General features: G+C 43.4%; 1 protein-coding gene across 29 annotated transcripts in view; it reads left to right on the top strand.

The window, feature by feature from the left end:
• Positions 1 to 21,929, top strand: part of OSBPL6 (oxysterol binding protein like 6) — a 216,441-nt gene extending 194,512 nt beyond the window's left edge. For all 29 annotated transcript variants that reach the window (XM_089328088.1, XM_070070614.2, XM_070070607.2 and 26 more), the window contains 11 exons: positions 1,163 to 1,300; positions 5,449 to 5,536; positions 6,064 to 6,317; positions 7,049 to 7,186; positions 8,138 to 8,201; positions 11,311 to 11,389; positions 12,663 to 12,807; positions 14,585 to 14,729; positions 16,883 to 17,009; positions 19,507 to 19,629; positions 20,979 to 21,929. In XM_089328088.1, coding sequence (XP_089184214.1) covers positions 1,163 to 1,300; positions 5,449 to 5,536; positions 6,064 to 6,317; positions 7,049 to 7,186; positions 8,138 to 8,201; positions 11,311 to 11,389; positions 12,663 to 12,807; positions 14,585 to 14,729; positions 16,883 to 17,009; positions 19,507 to 19,629; positions 20,979 to 21,087 — 1,410 coding nt within the window. In that variant the 3' untranslated portion in view covers positions 21,088 to 21,929. The remainder of the gene's footprint in view (positions 1 to 1,162; positions 1,301 to 5,448; positions 5,537 to 6,063; positions 6,318 to 7,048; positions 7,187 to 8,137; positions 8,202 to 11,310; positions 11,390 to 12,662; positions 12,808 to 14,584; positions 14,730 to 16,882; positions 17,010 to 19,506; positions 19,630 to 20,978) is intronic.
• The last annotated feature ends 311 nt before the right edge of the window (positions 21,930 to 22,240 follow it).

Below are 22,240 nucleotides of genomic sequence, written 5' to 3'. Positions count from 1 at the left end.
AACTTGCTAAATAAAAATGTTCTTAAGGTTTGTTTTGAAAGCCCTAGTGAGAGAAGTTGCCTAACCTGCTAAGGTAATACTAACGTTGCCACAGCTACTGCTGCTGATGATAATTAATACTTAACATGTATTAATGTACATGTCAAGTGAATGTTTACTATGTGCTAGGCATTGTGCTAACCATTCTGCCTTGCTATCTTATTTGACATTCTCAGCTACCCTCTGAAATAGGTGCTATTATTATTTTTTCAGGTTGAAGAAATTGTGAGAGAATAGGAAGACATTAATATTAGGCCCAAACTTAAGTGTGTAATTCCATTTATTATCTTTGTAAAATTATTCTTTGATAGCCTAGGACTTTATAGGTAGTGATTCATGAACAAGGTGAGAGTTTTAACTAATTCTAAGATCATACTTGCTTCAAGAATATATATTTTATTAGAAATCTTCAAGTGCAAAGATTCTACCATCCAACTGCTTAGAAAATATTACCCTAAGACAGCTTGTCTTAAGTTGCTCACCCTATGGTCCATTCATCTTCATGGGCTCCCTGATCTCTGACAACACTTAAATTCAGCAACTGCCTAGAAATATGGTTTTGAGAAGTACTTCTAATATTTATTGGTTGAAAGTTATTTAATAATCTTCAACTAGCTTCCTTGAAAACCATATTCATCACTGTGAATAAAAATCAAATTTGAAATAACATTCAGTTCTCTAATCATACATTTCATTGGCTAAACCCAGTGATATAGTTGAAAATAATGGTTATATATTATCTCAAAAATTAGTTTCATAGTTTATTCTCTAGTAATGTCTTCAACTATTTCTGAAGATTTAATATACTGGTTATGATATGACTAGTAATGAAAGACCTACAAATAAGAAAATAAACTTGTCTCTAAAATTAACTCAGGGCATTAATAGGAGATTGACCTGTTAAATTCCACTTAGTATCATTTGAATATAGATTTAAATTCAAGTGATGGTACCAGTCATGTCCCTGAGAGGAAACTTATACAGTGGTTATTACTGAGTTGCAAAAGAAAACTACTTGTAATCACTACTCTTTTAATAAATGGAATGGATTTCTATAGAAATCTGGTTAATTTGAAGGAATAGCTACTCTAACAACTGTACCATATGCTTCTGTCTTCTGTAGGGTGGTGAGCAAATCCATGTCAGTCTCCCTCTGTCACAGCAAGTGGCCAATGAGAGCCGCCTCTCCATGTCGGAGTCTGTGTCTGAGTTCTTTGATGCGCAAGAGGTGCTCCTCTCTGCCAGTTCATCAGAGAATGAGGTAAGGCCCCAGAGCATACCAGCCTCACTGCTTGTGTCAGGGAGTTTCTGTTAAAGAAAGCAACACTGTGAACTTTCTGATGGCTGTTTGTTTGTTTGCATCCTAATAGGATGCTGAAATTGCAACAGAGACCAAAGCATGCCAATTATATCGGTTCCCATTTACTGAGTAGTTAACACTGTAGATGGCGACTTCTCACTCGTAGAGTTAATAGAGTCAAACATTTATTCTGACTTTCTTCTGCAATTCTCATTTCAGGGAAACCAAACAGTTGATGACAGAAGAAGTCTCTCTAATAAATGAGGAAAGAATGAGAGAATTAGAAAATCATTTTACACACACACATACACATATACATCTCATTTTTTTCTATATACCTGTATATAGCCAGAGGCAGGAATTGAGCTACTTGTAAAAAAAAAAAGAAAAGAAAAAAGAAATAGTTGCTAGATGTTATTCCCATATGCATAGAAAATAGATAATAGAAAATAGTTGTCTTGGGATGTTTGGAATTATGAATGATTTTAGAAACAAAAATAATATGGAAAAGAGAAAAATTATAAACACATAATACTTTTATAATGAGGAAAAAGTACTACGGAATTCTTAGAGTAGTACTGAATTTGTCAGCCTACCAAGGATGTACCTGCCTCTCAGATCCCAAGGCAAGCATTAATAGATTTGTAGAGACTTTCATTCACAAGCCAGAGTGTTAGCTTAATTATTTTCATGGCAATTGATACTATCAGATGGACAGGCTGATCAAACTTGCTGGTTCTTGCCTCTTTCCCAGTAGGCAAATTTGCATGACAAGGCTAATTCTAGTCAGGAGGTTGCTTGCTGAGCACAGACTAGGAGCAGGAGTAGTGAGTAGCGTGTGCTTAACGGTAGGAGAGCAGAGGTATCATAGCTCCACTCTCTCTCATGATGACGGCATTCTGCCACATGTGCTTGCGGTCACACCCCCAGAGACTGCTATGCTAGAGATGTGCTGCCAAGAATTTCCTTCACCCTCCTTCAGTCAGACTTGACTGCACATTATCTGAGCTCTGACTTACCAGCTGATGACTTTTTAACTTATCTCTCCAAGAGCAATCTTATTTCCTTATTTCCAAGTTCTTGAACCCTAACTGGGTGCACAGGTACCATTTGCCTTTGACACTGGGGCTACAGAAATGAGGAGGATGGGAGGTGAGTTATTGCATAAGTCCAAGCCAGATGATGGTGCAGCATCCTGGAGGAGGAATGAGTTTAACAGCAGAGAGAGGAAATGTTCACTTTGAGCAGCATGAGTTTGTCAGACCTGTCAGTAGAGTTGTCTGTTGGACAATCGGATGCTCGAGGCCAAAGCTCAAGGACAGAACAGGTCTGGGAGAGTCAGCACACAATGCATACAAGAAGCCTTTTCCTAGGTGCTCATAGAATCCCTGGTTCAGCAGGTCCAAAAAGGAAGTCGTTGGGAGCGGGCATTCAGCCTAGCAGTTCAGATGTCCACCTCCCACATCAGAGTGCCTGGCTCTGGTCCCTAACTCAGGTTTCCTGCTAATGCAGACCCCGGGAGGCCGCAGTGATGGCTCAAGTAATTGGGTTCCTGCCACCTGCACAGGAGACCTGAATGTGTTCTCAGCTCCCAGCCACTGCACGCATTTGGGGAGTGAAACAATAGATCTCTCTCTCTCTCTTTCTCTCTTTCTGTGTGTGTGTGTGTGTGTGTGTGTGTGTTTCTGTTTCTCTGTGTCTCAAATAAATAAATAAAAATTTTTGAAAAAAGAATTAACACACTCTTGCCACACACCACCAGCACCGCCCTACCCTAGGGGTACAGACAACCCCACACAGCAGCCTCTGCATACCTGTCATATTGCCTATGAGCCTTCCTGCCCAAGCATTCACATCCAATGCCTGGAGAGAATGGGCTCATCAGGTTCTGTAGCGTCTATCACCTGCCTGTGCTCAGATCCATATTTTCTCACAGTTTCCTTGCCACTGCTTCATTCTCATCTAACATTTTCTCCACACTTAATTACCACAGCAGTCCCATAATTGGTACCCCTTCCTCCCTCCTTGCCCTCTCTGCTCCATTTCCTACTGGGAAACCTGATTAATCATTCTAAAAGGCAAATCTAGTCATGTCCCTATTCCCCAGGGTCCTTAGGATAGCAATCTGAACTCCTTAGCTATTACACGGGCCCTTAGAATCTGATCCCTGCTCTCAGCAGCCGCAGGTCACCTCTCTTCCTGGAACCTGCCAACAGCCGAAGGAGGGATGCCTTGTGTTCCTTGCCATAGCAAGGACCATGACTCCTTCCTGCAGCTCACATTAGAAGTAACTCCACACCTAGTCCTTGTGCACTGTATCTTACAGGTTGTTATAAAATCAGTGTTTATTGACAACTTTGCTTTTACTCAACACTCAGTCTTAGGTATTTGCAGGGACTGGACCAGGAGATAAACTCCAGTGATGGGCACCATGAGCTCTCACAGTTACTTTTCCTCTTCAGCTATGGCCTGATGGCTGGAGCAAGCCCATCTTCCCTAGTGTCTAGGCTCCCATGTGAGGAGGCCCCCCGAGTCTTAACACTAACACACTTGGCAGGCCCAGCTGGTGAGCTTGCCCTGTGTGTGTGAATCCTACCAGCAGCTCCAGGGGAGGCTCGGGCTGCATGTTCTGCACTGCAGATGCCCCAGGCAATTGGTCCATGCACTTGCCTGGCTGGAGCGCTTCTCCCAGGGCTGTGCACCTGCAGCTGTCACTCGCATCAGTCCCTTGCTCAGAAGTCACCTGCAGGGAAGTCTGTGCTGGCTGCCCTCTCTCCTCTGTCCTGTTCTCTCCTTCTTCCCTCATGATTTTTTTCCATTCACATTTATCACTATCTAACAAAATACATAACCCATCTACTTGCCATGTTTGTTGTATGTCTCCCGCACCAGAATGTAGGTTCCACAAAGGCTGAGATTTTGCCACTGTCATATAAGCCCCTTGAGTGTTTGTTGTACTTGTGCTAAGTATGTTTCCCATTATGACCTCTGCTTGAATTTATTTGTGTTTTCAATTTGTTTGAGAGATGCTGAGAAAGAAAGAGATTGATTGATTGATTGATTGATTGATTCCATTCACTGGTTCACTCCCCAAATGCCTACAAGAGCTAGAGGACCAAAGCCAGAAGGCTAAAAACCAGGAACTAGGAATTCACTCTGTGTATCCCTCGGTTACTTGAGCCATTACTGCTGCCTCACAGAACAGTATGGAAGTTCCTCAAGCAACTAAAAATAGAACTGCCCTATGATCCAGCAATCCCGCTTCTGGGCATATGTCCAAAGGAAATGAAATCTCTCTGTTGAAAAGACATCTGTACTCCCCTGTTTATTGCAGCACAATTCATAATAGCCAGGAAATGGAAACAACCTAAGTGTCCATCAACTGATGAATGGATAAAGAAAATGTAGTACGTATACATGATGAAAATTACTCAGCCATAAAAAAGGATGGATTTGCAACATGGATGGAACTGGAGATCATTATGTTAAGTGAAACAAGACAAGCACAGAAAGACATGTAACATGTGAACTCACTCACATGTGGAGTCTAAAAAAAATAGGTGATCTAATAGAGGTTAAAAATGTAATTGTGGTTACCAGAGGCTGGGGAGGGAAGTGGAGAGGGAGAGATTGGGGAAGGTTGATTGATGACTACTAGTTAGAACCAGATAGGAATAAGAAGTACTGAGATTCTATTTGAGCAGTAAGGTGAAGATGGATAATGCTTGTTTACTACATATTTCTTTATTTTAATAAAAATAGGAAATAGATTTTTAGATGTTTTTACCATTAAGAAATGTTAAATGCTTGAAGGTATACATATATTTACCTGACTGGACAGTACATGGTACAAACATGTAATGGAACATCCCATGGTATCCCATGAATATGTACAGTTTCATATGTCTAATTCTTTTAATAAAAAACTTTTCAGAAAAGGAAGCTAGAATTTTGTGTGGAACCAGGACTTCAAGCCATATGGGAGGCAAGCATCTTAACTACTATCCCAAACACTGGCCCATGGTTTTGTTCTTCTCCGTCATTGCATTGTGTGAGCTTTCAGGATTGAACAGCAATTCTGATCCTGTCTGTGTCCTTCCCTTCCTCAGGCTTCCGATGATGAGTCTTACATCAGTGACGTGAGTGATAACATCTCTGAAGACAACACCAGTGTCGCGGACAATATTTCTCGGCAAAGTATGCATCATTTGAGCTTCCAGGTTGTCCTATCTCAATGCCAAATTACAACACTGGTGATGTCATGAGCAGTCATCCCCCTGCCCCTTACTAATTATTCTTTTTTGCAACTGATGGTTCAATAAATTTTGTTTTGCCTTCTCTGTTGAGATAAATTGTTGCAGAAATTTATTTGGGATATTTTTCAATGAAAAAGTGTTACCTCCTCCTCAAACCAAAAGTTTGTGTCCTTCTTACAAAATACATACATACATATATATATATATACACACTTTTTAAAAAAAATTATCTTCTATTTTCTTAAATAATATTTGAATGTATTTAATACCTTGTTCAAAAACCTAGATGGTGATGTTTTGTGCATTTGTTAGAAAACAGCCTTGTATTGAAGTTAGTCCATCAGGGAGACTAGACGAAGGTTCTAGAAATATATTGCAATGAGAATTATTTGCAGGAGTTATTTCTCTCCTTGATTTTGTGAAATCAGAATAACAAAATCGCTGTCTTCGTGATTCTCCCTCTTCCAGTCCTGAATGGGGAGCTGACAGGAGGGGCTTTCCGAAACGGACGTCGCACGTGCCTGCCAGCTCCGTGTCCTGACACTAGTAACATTAACCTGTGGAATATCTTGAGGAACAACATTGGTAAAGACCTGTCTAAAGTCTCTATGCCTGTGGAGCTCAACGAGCCGCTCAACACCCTGCAGCATCTGTGTGAGGAGATTGAGTACAGCGAGCTTCTGGACAAGGCGTCGGAAACGGATGACCCGTATGAGCGCATGGTAACACATACCAGAGCTGTGCCTCTGGGGTTGTCTGGCCCGAGAGTGGGCTGAGCCAGATCCGTTAACGATGATACATTTGGGTTTTGCATTGCATTCTTCCTGCATAGGTAAGAGAGGAACTGGTCTGTTGGCATAAATCAACAGCACCGGAAAGTCCCAGACATCTTTACCGGAAGATACCCATTTTGTGATTTGTGCAGAGTCTCTGTAGTTAGGATAGAAAGGTACTGTGCTCCTTAGAAGTTCAAAGCATGCCTCGCCTCACTTTATCAGCTTTTCCTGAATGTCAGGGTAGCCCATCTGTTCAGGAATACAGTCTGTCACTCTTTGCCCTTTACTCCATATGACTGGACAGCATGCCCCTCCCTCTGAAAAGCACTGGCAGCCTGTGTCCTCGCTCCATGGCGCTAAGATTGTGCACATGACACAGCCTATAAACTCAGAACCTTTGGACTCTGAACTCGGAACCTTTGATGCTCATGAAATCGCGTGCACTTACAGGTGAAGAGCACTTGACCTCAGTGACCTGCTGCTCCCCTTGCAACTAGTTGAGCCTCATTTTGACTTGTTTTTTTCCCCATGTGTTGATGACGATTCTGTGCAAATAAGTTAATGTGGTTGCCAGCAAATACCCACCACCACGGGTGTGTAAAATCCAGAGGAATAGGGACAAACAGCCTGGCAGAAGACTTTCCTATATTTCTCTCCTTTCTTCAATGTTTTAACAGGTTCTCGTTGCTGCATTTGCAGTTTCAGGATACTGCTCCACCTATTTCAGAGCAGGAAGTAAGCCATTCAACCCAGTCCTCGGGGAGACTTATGAGTGCATTAGGGAAGACAAGGGATTCCGATTTTTCTCAGAACAGGTAAGTGCTGCGGGACTCAGGGCAGTTTGATGCTGAAAACAGCTTTTTGGTGTCTATTTGGGAAGAGTTATGAGGGCAGTTAAGAGAAAACTCACTGAACTTATCAGCTTCATCCCCCCCCCCCCCACAATGTGTATAGGTTCTCTGTGCTCAAGCATAAAATCCTTGTTTACTAGAGTAGGCATTTACCCCAGTGGTTAGATGCCAATGTTCTACCTCAGGGGACTGGCATATCATCCCAGCTCTGGCTCCCGACTCCAGCTTCCTACCAGTGCAGACCCTGGGAGGCAGCAGTGATGGCCCAAGGAACTGGGTTCCTGCCACTCATGTGGGAGACCTGGCTGTGGCCCCAACCCACCCCCAATCATTGCAGGCATTGGGGGCAAACCAGCAGATGGGAGTTCTCTGTATATATCTTGTCTCTATACCTCTCTTTCTGTGTCTCCTCAAGTGCTCAAGTGTGTGTGTGTGTGTTTGTGTGTTTTTCTCGGCATCTCAAATATATAAATGATTCTTAAAATGTATTTGAAAAGCGGAGAGAAAGAGACTGAGAACACGGATCTCGCTTTCACTGCTTTGCTCCCCAAATGCTGCAACAGCCAGGGCTGCGCCGAGCCAAAGGCAGGAGCCAGGAACTCAGTGCAGGCAGAGTCCCAACCACTTGACCACCCACTGAAGCCTCTCAGGGTGTGCACTAGCAGGTATCAGAGCCAGAACTGAAACCCAGGCACCCCTACATGGGATTTGGGCATCCCAATTTGTGTCCCAACTGCTGTGCCAAATGCCTACTCCTAAATGATCATTTGAAGTTAAAATATTTACTTATACATCAGAGTTACTCATTAGTAGAAATTAATGAATTATAGTTTGTATTTGTTTGCATTGTAAAAAATGGTTGTCTCTAGAAGTTTTAACAGAGATATTGCCTTCTTTCTGGTTTTTAATCACCAGGTTAGCCATCATCCACCCATTTCTGCCTGTCACTGTGAATCAAAGAATTTTGTGTTTTGGCAAGGTTTGTATTTTCACTTATAATCTAAAATCAAATGTATGAGCCTGTGGAAAACGTTACTGCTTCCATAGAAGGTGCATCACACTTGGTTTCAGTTTCCACCTTTGGAACTTAGAGAATGTTGCTAATTCACGAAGAGCTTAGATTGAGAAATTAAATTTCTTTTTTTTAAGATTTTATTTATTTGAGAGGCAGAGTTACAGAGAGACAAACAGAGACAGAGAGAAAGGTTTTCCATCCATTGTTTCACTCCCAAATGGCCACAACAGCCGGAGCTGAGCCAATCCAAAACCAGGAACCAAGAGCCCCTTCTGGAACTCCTACGTGGTGCCAGGGCCCCAGCACTTGGGCCATCCTCCACTGCTTTTCCAGGCTACAGCAGAGAGCCAGATCAGAAGAGGAACACAGCACCGCCACAGCTCACTAGGCTAATCCTCCACCTGTGGCACCGGCACACCGGGTTCTAGTCCTGGTCAAAGCGCCAGATTCTGTCCCGGTTGCTCCTCTTCCAGGCCAGCTCTCTGCTGTGGCCAGGGAGTGCAGTGGAGGATGGCCCAAGTCCTTGGGCCCTGCACCCGTCTCTCTGGGAGACCAGGAAAAGCACCTGGCTCCTGGCTTCAGATCAGCACGGTGCGCTGGCCGCAGCGGCCATTGGAGGGTGAACCAACGGAAAAGGAAGACCTTTCTCTCTGTCTCTCTCTCTGAACCAACGGGAAAGGAAGACCTTTCTCTTTGTCTCTCTCACTGTCCACTCTGCCTATCAAAAAAAGAAAAAAGAAAAAAAAAAAAGAAGAGGAACAGCCAGGACTGTGGAGGAGGTTTAGCCTACTACGCCACAACACCGCCTGGGAAATTAAATTCCTGGTTTAAATATGAACCGGTGTCGACTAGGAGATGAGACTGTGTGTGTGAACAGCACAGCCTGGGAAACAGCGCAGCTTCATGCCGCTGTGCCAGCTCCAAGCCACTGCTGGCTCTCCTGTGCCTCCTCCCCTGCCTCTGTCACATGCAGATGGCGCTGCTGCCTTCTTACCTGTTTGGGGTGTGCTGAGAGATTTTCACCCTGAAGGCAGGCTCTGTGATGCTAATCCGTGGTCAAAGTCTATGTGGATATATAAGGGGTCTTCAGAAACTTGCTGGAAATACATATTATGAAAAAATATGCTTGGATCCCTTTTTTAAAACATTTTGCTTCTATGGGGGCTAGCATTTTTGCACAGCTGGTTAAGCTGCCAGCATCCCATATCAGAGTGCTGGTTCAAATCCCAGCTGTTCTACTTCCAGTCAAGCTCCTGCTTATACACCTAGGAAGTCAGCAGAAGCCCACGTGGGAGACCGTGGCGAAGTTCTTAGCTCCTGGCTTCAGCCTGGCTCAGCCCTGGCTGTTGCAGCCATTTGGGGAGTGAGCCAATGGTTGGAAGATTCTCTCTCTCTCTCTCTCTCTCTCTGACTCTGTCTCTCTCTGCCTCTCTTTCTCTCTGTTTCCCTTTTTCTTCCCTTCCTCCTTCCTTCTCTGTATGTAGCTCTGCCTTTCAAATAAATAAATAAATCATTTTTAAAAGGTTTTCCTTGTACATATTTAGGAATACCATGTGAGTTCACGAGATACTTTCAGTGTGTGCTAATCAGATCAGGACAATGAACATTTCCTCCTCTTGATACTACTTCATGTTTGAAGTCTCTGAACTCCTCCGAAAGTTTTTACACCCAAATAAACTTCCATTTTAGTTCCATTTCCTATGAACATTTTGAAGCGCCCTTGTATACACTTGCAGTAATTCCTGGTATTTAACTCTCTGGGACTCAGGGGTGTGAACTGAAGTCTCAACATATTGGTGCCCATTTGCAGTCAGAATATTGCACACCTGCCTAACACAAAACGTTCTGCACCATCTTTAGGAAAAGAAAGGCTGTGTCTGTAAATCTGACCAGTAAGTTAACTAGGTCCTTCCTGTTACACTGCTCCACTGCTCCCAGGAGGGCTCTCCTCGTCAGCATTTCCTTAACCTGAAAACACACGGTATGATGACGCGCTGGAAGGTACTGTGTTTCAGAACAAGACACTCAATCATTCCTTGCTTACAACCAAGAGACAGAAATCGAGTGGTGATTGCACTAAGCTCCCTTAGTTCATCAAAGTGGGACCATGTGGTTATTACAGATACACAAGTAAATCAGAAAGCCATCATGTGCGATAAAGTGCGGAGCCCCAGGCTCTGTCTTAGCAACCAGTGTAGGAACCTGTTCATTAAGTTAATCCCACCGTCTTATAAATCTTCTGTCTCTGTAGTTAGAGGTTTTATTTTATTTTTTCAGCTGTTCTCCCCAAATCATATCACTCTTCAGGGTACTTCAAAAAGTTCATGGAAAATGGAACTAAAATATGTTTTTGGTGTAAAAAATTTTGGAATCTAGGCATAGTTTTTTCCATTAATATGCATTTTTTGTGATCTTTTCAAATTCCTCTCATATGCATGGATTTCAAAAATTTTTTGCACCAAAATAAACTTACCTTCTAGTTTTGTTTTCTATGAACTTTTTGAAGTACCATATGGGAGGTGTGGGGGTGGGATATATATATATATATATATATATATATATATACACACACACACACACACATATATATATAAATCAATGGTATTGAAAAAAGTATTTTTACTGTACACCTCACACTTGATATTTATGTTAACTTTTTTTACCATCTGGTTAAAACCGACAACAGCATCTATTACCATTGGATATCAAATGACAGTAAAGTCTTGTTTATATGTTTATGTGATGAAACACACACACACACACACACACACACACCCCTATGTGCATGCGTGCACATTTGTTACTCCAGGATCATCCTAGTTTTGTTGGTTTCAAACAAATATGGAGAAACACAGATGGTAGGAGTTTTGTGGGTTTTTTTTTCCTTTTTTTGGTTCACAGCTAGTAGTTTCACCCTGGGCCATCTTCAGGCACTTGTCATGTTAAATCAACAATACAGAACCAATTGTGGTTACAGAAGTGGTTTGTAAAGTGTCATACAGATGTCAGATTTTACAGAACAAATGATTAGCTGCGCAGTGTGTATTTCCTGTCCTCTGCCTGTGTCGTCTAGATATCAGATGGAAGAACAAGTTCTGGGGAAAGTCGATGGAAATCCTGCCTGTGGGGACACTCAATGTTATGCTCCCAAAGTAGGTCGCTCACATCTTCCTTGGGGTCTTTTTCTACTTTCTGGATCAGAAGTGGGTGTTGTAAACTCTGGAAGATGCCAAGGGTCCATTTCCCTGTGTGCAGGGACCTCCTGTTACCTTGAGAATGGACTCCCACAAAAACAAATGAGAAGTTCCGCCAGTTTGTCAAAGCTTCCCACTTACCTCTTCAGATCCTCCATTCATCAGTCAACACTGGGCAGCTACTGTGTCCTGACAGCATTTGCGGGTAGATTAAATATCGGGCAAAATTAGCCCAGGAGGTAGCCCCCCATTCTCCAGAATAAACTTTCAGTATTCATCATATCACAGGGAAGAATTGTCCTAGCTGGAGATAATGCCTCAGTCATAACAGTTTGTAATTTTTTTAGAAATAGGCGCTTCATTTTGAAAGTATTTTATTTGCAAATACACTTTAAAGTGCAACTTAATTGTGACTTGAAGTAATGTCATTTCCTCCTTTAGAGAAATCCTGTAATGTTACTCCCAAGAGTTCGCATTTGATTTCCACCATCCTAGTTATGCTTATAAGCCTGTTAGCAGATGGTTATGCACATCTTTGGTCTTCGCTTGGATTATGAAACAGTGTTCTCAGAGCGATGTTTTGTAAATGCCTGTCTCCTACCTTGAATTCTTCCTCAGTGGTCACCGCCTGCAGGGTGAATCCGAACTCCTGGGCTATCACTGCAGGCCTTCCCAGCCTTGCTCCTCAGCAGGGCCGCTTCCCTCACAGGCCCCTGATGTGCCAAACTCTGCTGGCCCCTGCAGCTTTGTCAGTGCTTTCGCTCAGCCCAGAGAGCCCACCTACTCATCACCCATGCTTAGAGCCGACCCAGGCTCCTCTAAGACTCTGCCTCAACTCCCACTCCGCAGTCCAGGGAGGTCCAAGGACTAAGGACTCTACCTGCTGTGCTCCCATGGTGCTTTGTTTTTACATCTATTGCAGTTCCCTTATTTTAAGTATTTGTTTACATATCCATCTACTTCTACCATGTTTCTGGCTCCAAAAACACAGGAAACAGGCCCTATTGAACTCTGTACCTTTAGCCACTGTCCCAGGGGAAGCACTTAAATACTCCTTGAATGAATGAATCATGTTGTAAATATTTATGACCACATGGAAACTTTCAAGAAAGAAGTGAGAGAAAGTTGAGGGGAACACAAGCTTCCACCCAGGGATATTCTCATTAATAGAAACTGTAACATGCATTTGTGACCTCTGTTGTTTTGTAATCAGTATTATATTCCTGACTAGGTATGGAGACTACTATGTGTGGAATAAAGTCACCACGTGTATACACAACATCCTCAGTGGGAGAAGATGGATAGAACATTATGGAGAAATAACCATTAGAAATACCAAAAGCAGTGTTTGCATTTGCAAGCTGACATTTGTCAAGGTAAATAATAGCACTGAACAGAAAAGGAAAAATAGTGCACGGTGCTTCCTAGGGAAGAAATAGAACAATTACCTTGAACAGCAGCAAGTCACGCTTCCCTGTGTCATTGGTCCTCAAGGACGTTGTAGGTAAGAAAACAGGACCCGCCTATGGACTTGCTCAAGGCATAAAGATTTCTGAACATGTGAAGGTCAAAAAAGGCCTCATTTCAGAACACACAGAAAGTGCTTTTCTTTCTAAAGGATTTTCTTTTTAAGCATCCAGTCAATAGTTACTATTCCAAGTCTTCTGGTTTATATTTCTATTTGTGCTCTGTTTGATTACAGCATATTCAAATGATCCTATTTTAGGGAATTAATTACAGTGCAGTTGTCATTATTTGTGGGTATTTGAATAGAACAGCCATGTAGATGATGGCTACCAATCACTCCATATTGATCCAGCCCTGCCACTATTGTAATCCAGATGAGTTGAACAAAAGCATTTCCTTTATTGTCAAGAAAAATGTTTAAAATAGCAATGCACGCAGAACTTTCCCTCAGTCTCCCTGGCCTGCAGTAGAACACACCGTAGTACCTCTGTGTGTGTTCAGGGTGTGCTATAGAATTCACGAAGCACACATTCCCAACTGCCCCCTTTGTCTGTTCTACTGATGACTATATTCTAACATGGCAAACAGGTAGCATTTTGGAGTCTTAAAACTCTAATATTTTGGGGCCAGCATTGAAATGCAAAGGGTTAAACTGCTGCTTGCAATGCTGGCATCAGAGCGCTAGTTGAAATCCTGGCTGCTCCGCTTCCAGTTCAGCTACCTGGGAAGACAATGGACAAGAGCCAAAGCACTTGGGCCCCTGCCACCCATATAGGAGACCACGATGGAGCTCCTGGCTCCTGGCCCCGGCCTGGCCCAGCCCCAGCTGTTGCAGCTATCTGGGGAAGTGAACCAGTATATGCAGAAGCTCTCTTTCTATCTGTCTCTCCATGTCCAGTATTTTCATTTCTTATTTAACCCCTTTTAAGCCATATTGGAAGGTCATGTTTAGTTTGATTTAGTATCTTTATTTTACCTGAAGATGATTCTCGCTGTTTTTTTCTTACAGACTCCTGGGACAGCTAGCACAGAGCTGGAAGGTTATTTGCTCTGACTGGGAGATGTGGCACATTAGAATTCCTTATGCCAATAGCTCTAAGCTCTTCTACAGTGGCATAGGCCTTTTCCACTCACCAAGGTTGTCCTTTCAGGTCCGGAGGGTGGCCTAGGGTGATTGTTGGGAGGTGTGGACAGAGCTCACATAAAGGAATTCTAATGTGCCACATACTTGGGGCCTGATCTGAAAGGGGAGACGTGGGGTCCAGGCAGGCAGATTCCTATGGACTTGTCAACCATAGGGAGGAGCATGGCTGGAACAGGGCCACATCAGGGGCCTCATGCTAACACGGAGCCATTTACAGATGCTGCGGAAATTAGTCGATAGGCTGTTTCTGCAGCATGGCCAATTGAGATTCATGAAAATCCATGAACCAGGGGAAGATTGGAGATGAGGATCTGAGGGAACAAAAGAAATAGCGACCTTTAAATTACCGTCAGTGCCTTAGAATAGCAAGCAAACCTCCAGGGCACAGGCTGGAGAACCTCCGCAGTCCTTATCAAATGTTCCAGGGTAGATGTCTGGAAATGATCAGGATGAGGGACTTGAAGAGAACTTCTCCTATGGAGATCACAGGGCTCTGTGTTATTGAAGCCATGGGGTATCTCACTGCGGTGGGACTTTTCCAGGTGAATTACTGGAATTCTAACGTGAATGAAGTCCAGGGAGTTGTGATGGACCAGGAGGGGAAGGTGGTGCACCGGCTGTTTGGGAAGTGGCATGAAGGGCTGTACTGCGGCGTGGCCCCCTCTGCCAAGTGCATCTGGAGACCAGGTGAGAGCGGCCCGGGCGTCCTAGGGCAGAAAGGAAGGGAATGTCGGTGTGTGCAATTTAACATGTGTTTCTGTCGATAATGACATTAAAAGCACAGGTGCTTAAGGCAATTTTAGTTGATAATTTATACCTGATATATATGCTATATACTCTTATAAATCCCAGTATTTGATAGCTGAAAATTTAAAAATGTAATTCAAATCTCTGACATGTGGTCAGAAATTGGGCTTTTGAAAAGATACTACTCTATGGCCGGCGCCGCGGCTCACTAGGCTAATCCTCCACCTTGCGGCGCCGGCACACCGGGTTCTAGTCCCAACGGGGCGCTGGATTCTGTCCCGGTTGCCTCTCTTCCAGGCCAGCTCTCTGCTGTGGCCGGGGAGTGCAGTGGAGGATGGCCCAAGTGCTTGGGCCCTGCACCCCATGGGAGACCAGGATAAGCACCTGGCTCCTGGCTTCGGATCAGCGCGGTGCACCAGCCGTGGCGGCCATTGGAGGGTGAACCAACGGCAAAGGAAGACCTTTCTCTCTGTCTCTCTCTCTCACTGTCCACTCTGCCTGTAAAAAAAAAAAAAAAAACAACAACTCTAAATGCATGCCTACATTTCAAAAACTAGGTACATGTATTAAACAGTTTAGATCATTGAAATAAACAAATGTAAATTCTTCCTCCTGTTATTTAGTCTCTGTTTTAATAACAAAGTAAAGCCTATAAAACATCTGTAATCCACAAATTCAGTGACTCACCAGAACATGGGCTCTTTTCACTTACACAGCCAAAAGCTGCAAAATGTTAATTTCATAGAAGATATCAAGGGAGGTCTGCTAATATATTGAGTTCTGAGTATAAATGGAACCAGTTTCCACATGACATTTATGTTCAGTGCAATTTTGCTAGTTGATCTTTAACTTTAAAATTAGTTGTTGGTTGTCTAAGAGACGTCAATGAGTACTTAAATTTTGCACTGGCAGGGTGACTAGTTCATCCATCCAGCAGCTGTTTATTGAGTACTACTGCATCAGAATCTGTTCTAGGAGCTTGGGTACTTCAATGAGCAAAGCATGCCTTTGAATTTCACTAGAAGGGGCCAATAAATGTTAATTTGAATGTGCGAATGTGTGTCTTTTTCTTTTCTAAAAGGAATAAGTTTCTGGTAAAATATTTATGATCATGGTTAATCATCCTGGAATTTGGGTGCCTAACTGAATATTTGAGAGTAATTAAATAATGAGGACTACTATATGTGAAAATCTGTTTAAGGCTAGAGTTTTGAGCAAGTGTTTGGTACAGCAGTTAAGACACTGGTTCAGGCTGATGTTTTGGCACAATGAAGTTAAGCTGCTGCTTGAGATGCGAGCATCCCATATTGGAGTAACTCTGGGAGTCCTGGCTGCTCTGCTTACAATGCAGCTTCCTGCTGACATACCTAGAAAGGCAGTGGAAGATGGCCCAGGTATTGGGCCTCTGCCACCCATGTGGGAGACCCTGATGGAGTTCCTGGCTCCTTGCTTTAGTCTGAACCTCACCTGGCTGTTGCAATCATCCAGGGAGTGAACCAGCAGGTAGAAGATTTTCTCTTTCTCTCTCTCTCTCTCTCTCTCTCTCCCTCTCCCTCTCCCTCTCTCCCTCTCCCTCTCCCTCTCCCTCTCCCTCTCTCTCCCTGCCTTTCAAATAAATAGGTAAATAAATATTTTAAAAAACAACAAAAAAGATGCTGCTTGGGATGCCTGTGTCTCATACCTGGAGCTGGGGTTTGAGTCCCAGCTCAACTGTGTTCTACTAATGCTCACCCTGGGAGAGTCTCTACCTCCCGCAGGGCAGATTGAGTTCTGGACTCCTTACTTTTGCCCAGCTCCAGTTGTTGTGGAGAGTAATTTAGAGAGTAAATCAACAACAGAAGATCTAAATATATGCCTTTCAAATAAATAAAAAGAAAATTTTTTTAAATATATGAATCTATCAGCTCTGATCAACATAGTTACCCACTTAACAACATGCAACCCGATTTAATTCACAAGAAAAGCTGTATAATCCATTGTTCATGACTACCACTTTGAGGTTAGTGTGGATATTAATCAAGCACTGGGAAAAGCCGACTTCTTCAGTTCTGTGGGCCTTTGACCCACTCAGAATTTCCATGGCCTCATTGCAGGTTCCATGCCGACCAACTACGAGCTCTACTATGGTTTCACAAGGTTTGCTATTGAACTTAACGAGTTAGATCCTGTGCTGAAAGACCTGCTCCCACCAACAGATGCACGATTCCGGCCAGATCAAAGGTGAGGATGGCTTGGTATAGAAGCTGTAGATCAGATCACAGCATGAGGCTTTGAAGGCCATTGAGGTTGATTTCTGCTACCATCATTTTTGTGTTGTCTTACATATTCTCTTTTCTCTCAGAAGTATTTGAGTGTTCTACCCTAGCTAAGGCAGTATTCATGGCAAGTTCATAACAAAAGATTGTGTCAACACAGGGATCCCCACAGATGTTTCTTGATGTTTCTTTTTTTATTTTTTTAATTTAATAAATGTACATTTACAAAGTGCAACTTTTGCATTGTTGTGGCTTTTTCCCCCATAACCTCCCTCGCACCCGCAGCCATCCCATCTCCCACTTCCTCTCCCATCCCACTCTTCATCAAGATTCATTTTCAATTATCTTTATATACAGAAGATCAACTTAGTATATACTAAGCAAAGATTTCAACAGACTGCACCCACACAACCACACAAGATATAGAGTACTGTTCGACTAGTAGTTTTACCGTTAATTCTCATAGTAAAACACATTAAGGACAGAGATCCTATGTGGGGAGCAGGTGCACAGTGACTCCCATTGTTGATTTAACAATTGACACTCTTATTTATGTCAGTAATCACCCGAGGCTCTTGCCATGAGCTGTCAAGGCTATAAAAGCCTCCTGAGTTCACCAACTCTGATCTTGTTTAGTCAAGGCCATATCACAGTGGAGGTTCCTTCCTCCCTTCAGAGAAAGGTGCCGCCTTCTTTGATGGCCCGTTCTTTCTGCTGGGATCTTGTTCACCGAGATCTTTCATTGAGGTCGTTTTTGCCACAGTGTCTTGGCTTTCCATGCCTGCGAGACTCTCATGGGCCTTATAGCCAGATCCTAATTACCCAAGGGTTGATTCTGAGGCCAGAGTGCTGTTTAGGGCATTTACCATTCTATGAGTCTGCTGTGTATCCCGCTTCCCCCGCAGGATCATTCTCTCCCTTTTAATTCTATCCTTCATTATTTGCAAACACAACACAGATGTTTCTTAATGGAAAGTTTCTCTCCCTGAAAATGTACCAAAAGTCTGCAGATTCACGAACTCTCTGCCATGGGCAGCATTACTCCTCATCCAGTGTCTTTGACCTTTTTATTTCTATTATTTTATGCCATGTGATACCTTTTTTAATTTTTTACTAATATGTAATTCTTATACATTTTTATGGAATACAGTGCCATATTTCAGCATTTGTATATAGTACAAAATTATCAAATCAGGTAGCAGACATTTCCATTTCCTTATCAATTTTTTGTGATTGAAACCTCTGAGTTTCTCTAATAATTCTTCAACAACACATTGCTGGGAACTGCAGTTGTCCCACAAAGCTACAGAGCACTAGCATTTGGCATTTCGTGTTTCTGGTACCCATTCCCCAGCCTCTGTCTCTCCCTGCCCTCCCCTCCCTTCTCGGCCTCCAGTAGTCACTAAGTTGGGAGCAACTTTGTTTTTTAACTACAGAGTAGCTTTTAAGCTGAAGAAACAGGGGCCCCCAGATGCTTTGAGTTTGCCCCACATGGACTTGATCCCCAGTATATGAGATGGAGTGCCTTTAACACTTCTGATTCTTGGTTTGCCTTATTATTATCGTTATCAGGTTCTGTACTCAAGCTGTCCGTGCCTGGGGAATTCATTTTACTTTTCCCAAGAATTCTGTATGCCATGCACATTCCACCCAAGAGCAGTTTCTTTTCCCCCACATTTGATATTATGTGTCTTCTGGCACAGTCCTCAGTATTGAATGTTCTGCCACCCAAGTCTCTCACACCCCTCCCATTAGAACACGCAGTCTCTCTGTTTGGCATTCAGGTTTATCAATAAATGTCCGGTACAGTTTGTACCATGGCATACCCTGTGCTTTGCTGTCAATTTGAAATATAAACATATCCAGTTCACCGGTGGCTCAGCTTCTCCTTCCCAATTCTGCTTCAGTATTCCCTTTCTAAATTGTGTGGACTATCACTTTCCTGTTCTGAGGCCTTTTATAATTTTCTGCAATTGTTACCTTTCTTTTTTTCATCAATTTTACTCTCTCCAGTAAAACAAGCAAACTTTTGGCCTTTCAGTCTACTCTCAAAATAGATGGAGAACAAGCAGTTACCATCCCCCATTCTGTGGCCTCTACAAGTACTTTTTGACAATGGGGGAAAGGAGCACACTTGGGACTTGATGCTGATCTAGGCCTGGACCCTGCCATCGTCCTTAAAAGTTGTAGAGCCCTAGACACAGAGAGGCTTTCCAGGCCTAACCACTTCCCTTGCGCTCCTACCATTGTGGTGTTGTATCCAGTCATTCTGTTCATGTTCACAGGAAGTATGTTAATTGATGGGCAGACAGAAGTGACGTGGTCTGGGGCAGAGGTTGGGGGACATTACCAGAGTGTTCACTGTGTTATGTTCATGGTAACTAGAATGTAATTTTATGCGAGTGACATTTTTTCTTGGAAAAGAGGATAATATATTAAAATACCAACTGCTTTCTGTTTAGATTTTTGGAAGAAGGAAATTTAGAAGCTGCTGCAGCAGAGAAACAAAGAGTAGAGGAACTGCAGAGGTCTCGGAGACGGTACATGGAAGAAAACAACCTTGAACACAGACCAAAATTTTTTAAGTAAGTCGCTGCATTGCCATCACGGGCTCGTGGCTTGCAGGTGGTTGCCACAGCAATGTGAAACTGCAGGTAAAAGGGAAATGGGGGATAGTTTGGTGTCCAGGGATCCTCAAGGGAAGAAAAATGAAGCTGATTTTGGTAACTTTGCTTTTGGCCATGTAAATATTGAATCAGATTTTGCATCTGTGAAAAATCAGTAGCCATGAAAAGAAATTCTTCTGTACACCCCTTTTCCTCCCATGGGCAATAAGGGAGTGAAGGTCTCACCCGGGAGGCTCCTGGTTCTTCAGCTACGACCTTCAGCAAGGTGGGAACTCCCTCCCACCCTGTCACCCGCAGAGTGGATGGGACCCTAGCACCCACAAGGTCATCCTGGCTTCATTAGGATTTCACCTTGTTTCTATCACGCAGAGCTATTTCTGTCCAGATTTTGTCCCTCGCTGTTGTGATAGGAGGTGATTATTGCAAGATTATGTGGACATCACACAGATTAATCTGTAGTTTCCAAATCCATCTGTTAGCCTCCAGAGCCAAGACAAAACCCAGGGTAACCTGACATCCTGGAGAGCTGCCATCTCCCGCAGAAATGCAGGCATGGTGTGTTCTGTGTGCCCCAAGAGTCCCACTCAGCAGGCTGCGAGGGCCACTGATGCGGCCTACTTTTCCCGCAGGTGACACAGAGAGCCTTGTGGTCCCAGGTCCCAGGCTCTTAGTAAACAGTGCCTGTGCATGTTTTGTTTAGGGCTCTTTGTGCCCTGTCTGAAGGTGATGTGTTCCTCCGTTGGTCTCTTCCATAACCCTACCTACTTCCATTGCAGATGTTGAAGACATGAGTTCTTTTTGTTTTTTTTTTTTATTATTATTATTTTTTTTTTTTTTTTTTTGACAGGCAGAGTGGACAGTGAGAGAGAGAGACAGAGAGAAAGGTCTTCCTTTGCCGTTGGTTCACCCTCCAATGGCCGCTGCGGCCGGCGCGCTGCGGCCGGCGCACCGTGCTGATCCGATGGCAGGAGCCAGGAGCCAGGTGCTTTTCCTGGTCTCCCATGGGGTGCAGGGCCCAAGCACCTGGGCCATCCTCCACTGCACTCCCTGGCCACAGCAGAGGGCTGGCCTGGAAGAGGGGCAACCGGGACAGAATCCGGTGCCCCAACCGGGACTAGAACCCGGTGTGCCGGCGCCGCTAGGCGGAGGATTAGCCTAGTGAGCCGCGGCGCCGGCCATGAGTTCTTTTTGGTTCAGTCTTCAAACCATCAGCAGATAGGACACTCACTGGCTTACAAAAGAGCACTTACACATACGTGTCTAATTGATGTGATTTGTGGCTAACATTGGTTTCCATGTTTTCACAGGAAGGTTATTGATGCCAATCAAAGAGAAGCCTGGGTTTCTAACGACACCTACTGGGAACTCCGAAAGGACCCTGGGTTTAGTAAAGTAGACAGCCCTGTTCTTTGGTAAACTGGGAACATAGAGCTAGCCAACATATCACACTCTGAATGATTAAATAACTATGCACAATTATGTTTCTTATAGCTACACGTGGTTTCTGGGTCGACTGAAAACCTACCATTTGCTTTTCTATTTCATCTTTATAATGGACTTTCAGAAGTGCATTAGACAAGGCCCCTGACCACTTTTGGATCCTTTCTGTTTTGCTGCAACCATATTCCTTAAGAAAAATAAAACATCCACACCCTCCTCGGAGAGCAGAATAAAAGGAGCAGGATATAAAATCCAAAGTCTGAAGAGTTTGCAAAGAAAAACAAACTGTACCTGGTGCTTAACGCTGATCAGAGAGTTAAAACAACACTACAAACCACGCGCTCGGTCCGTCGTCTGGAAGCACCATCCCCCCGTCTGGTCTGTCGTAAGAGCTCGTGGGCCACAGCGGTCGGTTAGTTCAGACTTCAGGTGTGTCTGTTGATGTGACGTGCTTGTGCTGGCCTTGTCAAAAAAAGACGTGATGCTTCTCAGAGCCTGTCCCATCTGTCTGCCATTGTTCATGCCTTAAGAAATGCAAATATGTACAATAAATCATTTTTAAACTGTGTGCCCATAGATTTATGTGAAGGACAGACCTTTTGAATCACAGCATGATTCGCTTTCTCAGTCGGAACATGTATGGGTCTAGCTGAAATGACTTTCTGAAAGTAAGCGACACAGGCTTGACGTCAGTGAGCTGGTGTCCTGTCATTGACATGAAAGGCAAGAAAGAAAAGGTGTGCAAAACAGATCTCTATATTCATGTTGTTTAAGTTCTGTCCTGCGTCCTGATAATAAACCGTCCCTCTTCCACCTCATCTCACAGTGTGCCCTGTTATTTGGCAAAATCGTATTTGAATTGGACATTTGTCATCAGTGTTACAACTGTGGAAGCAAACAACAGAAAGTATGGGAATTCCTGTGTGGGCTTAATAGTACCATGAATGGTAGCTGTTTTTGAATGAAGTACAATGTAACATCATCTCTCACCCTGCCCACCCCATTAACACAATGTGAATTCCTCTGAAGAACAAAGACAAAATACCAGTAGCTTATTTGCATTATTTAAATGAGTTCTATGCAAGATCATAGTTCATATTTCTATCAAGTGATTCTGTGTGCTACAAGC

Source organism: Oryctolagus cuniculus, chromosome 3 (assembly GCF_051225735.1).
Source record: "Oryctolagus cuniculus isolate XC-2025 breed Fujian yellow rabbit chromosome 3, ASM5122573v1, whole genome shotgun sequence".
Taxonomy (NCBI): domain Eukaryota; kingdom Metazoa; phylum Chordata; class Mammalia; order Lagomorpha; family Leporidae; genus Oryctolagus; species Oryctolagus cuniculus.
The sequence above is the reverse complement of the archived record's forward strand: the minus strand, read 5'-3'. Positions and strand labels throughout refer to the sequence as shown.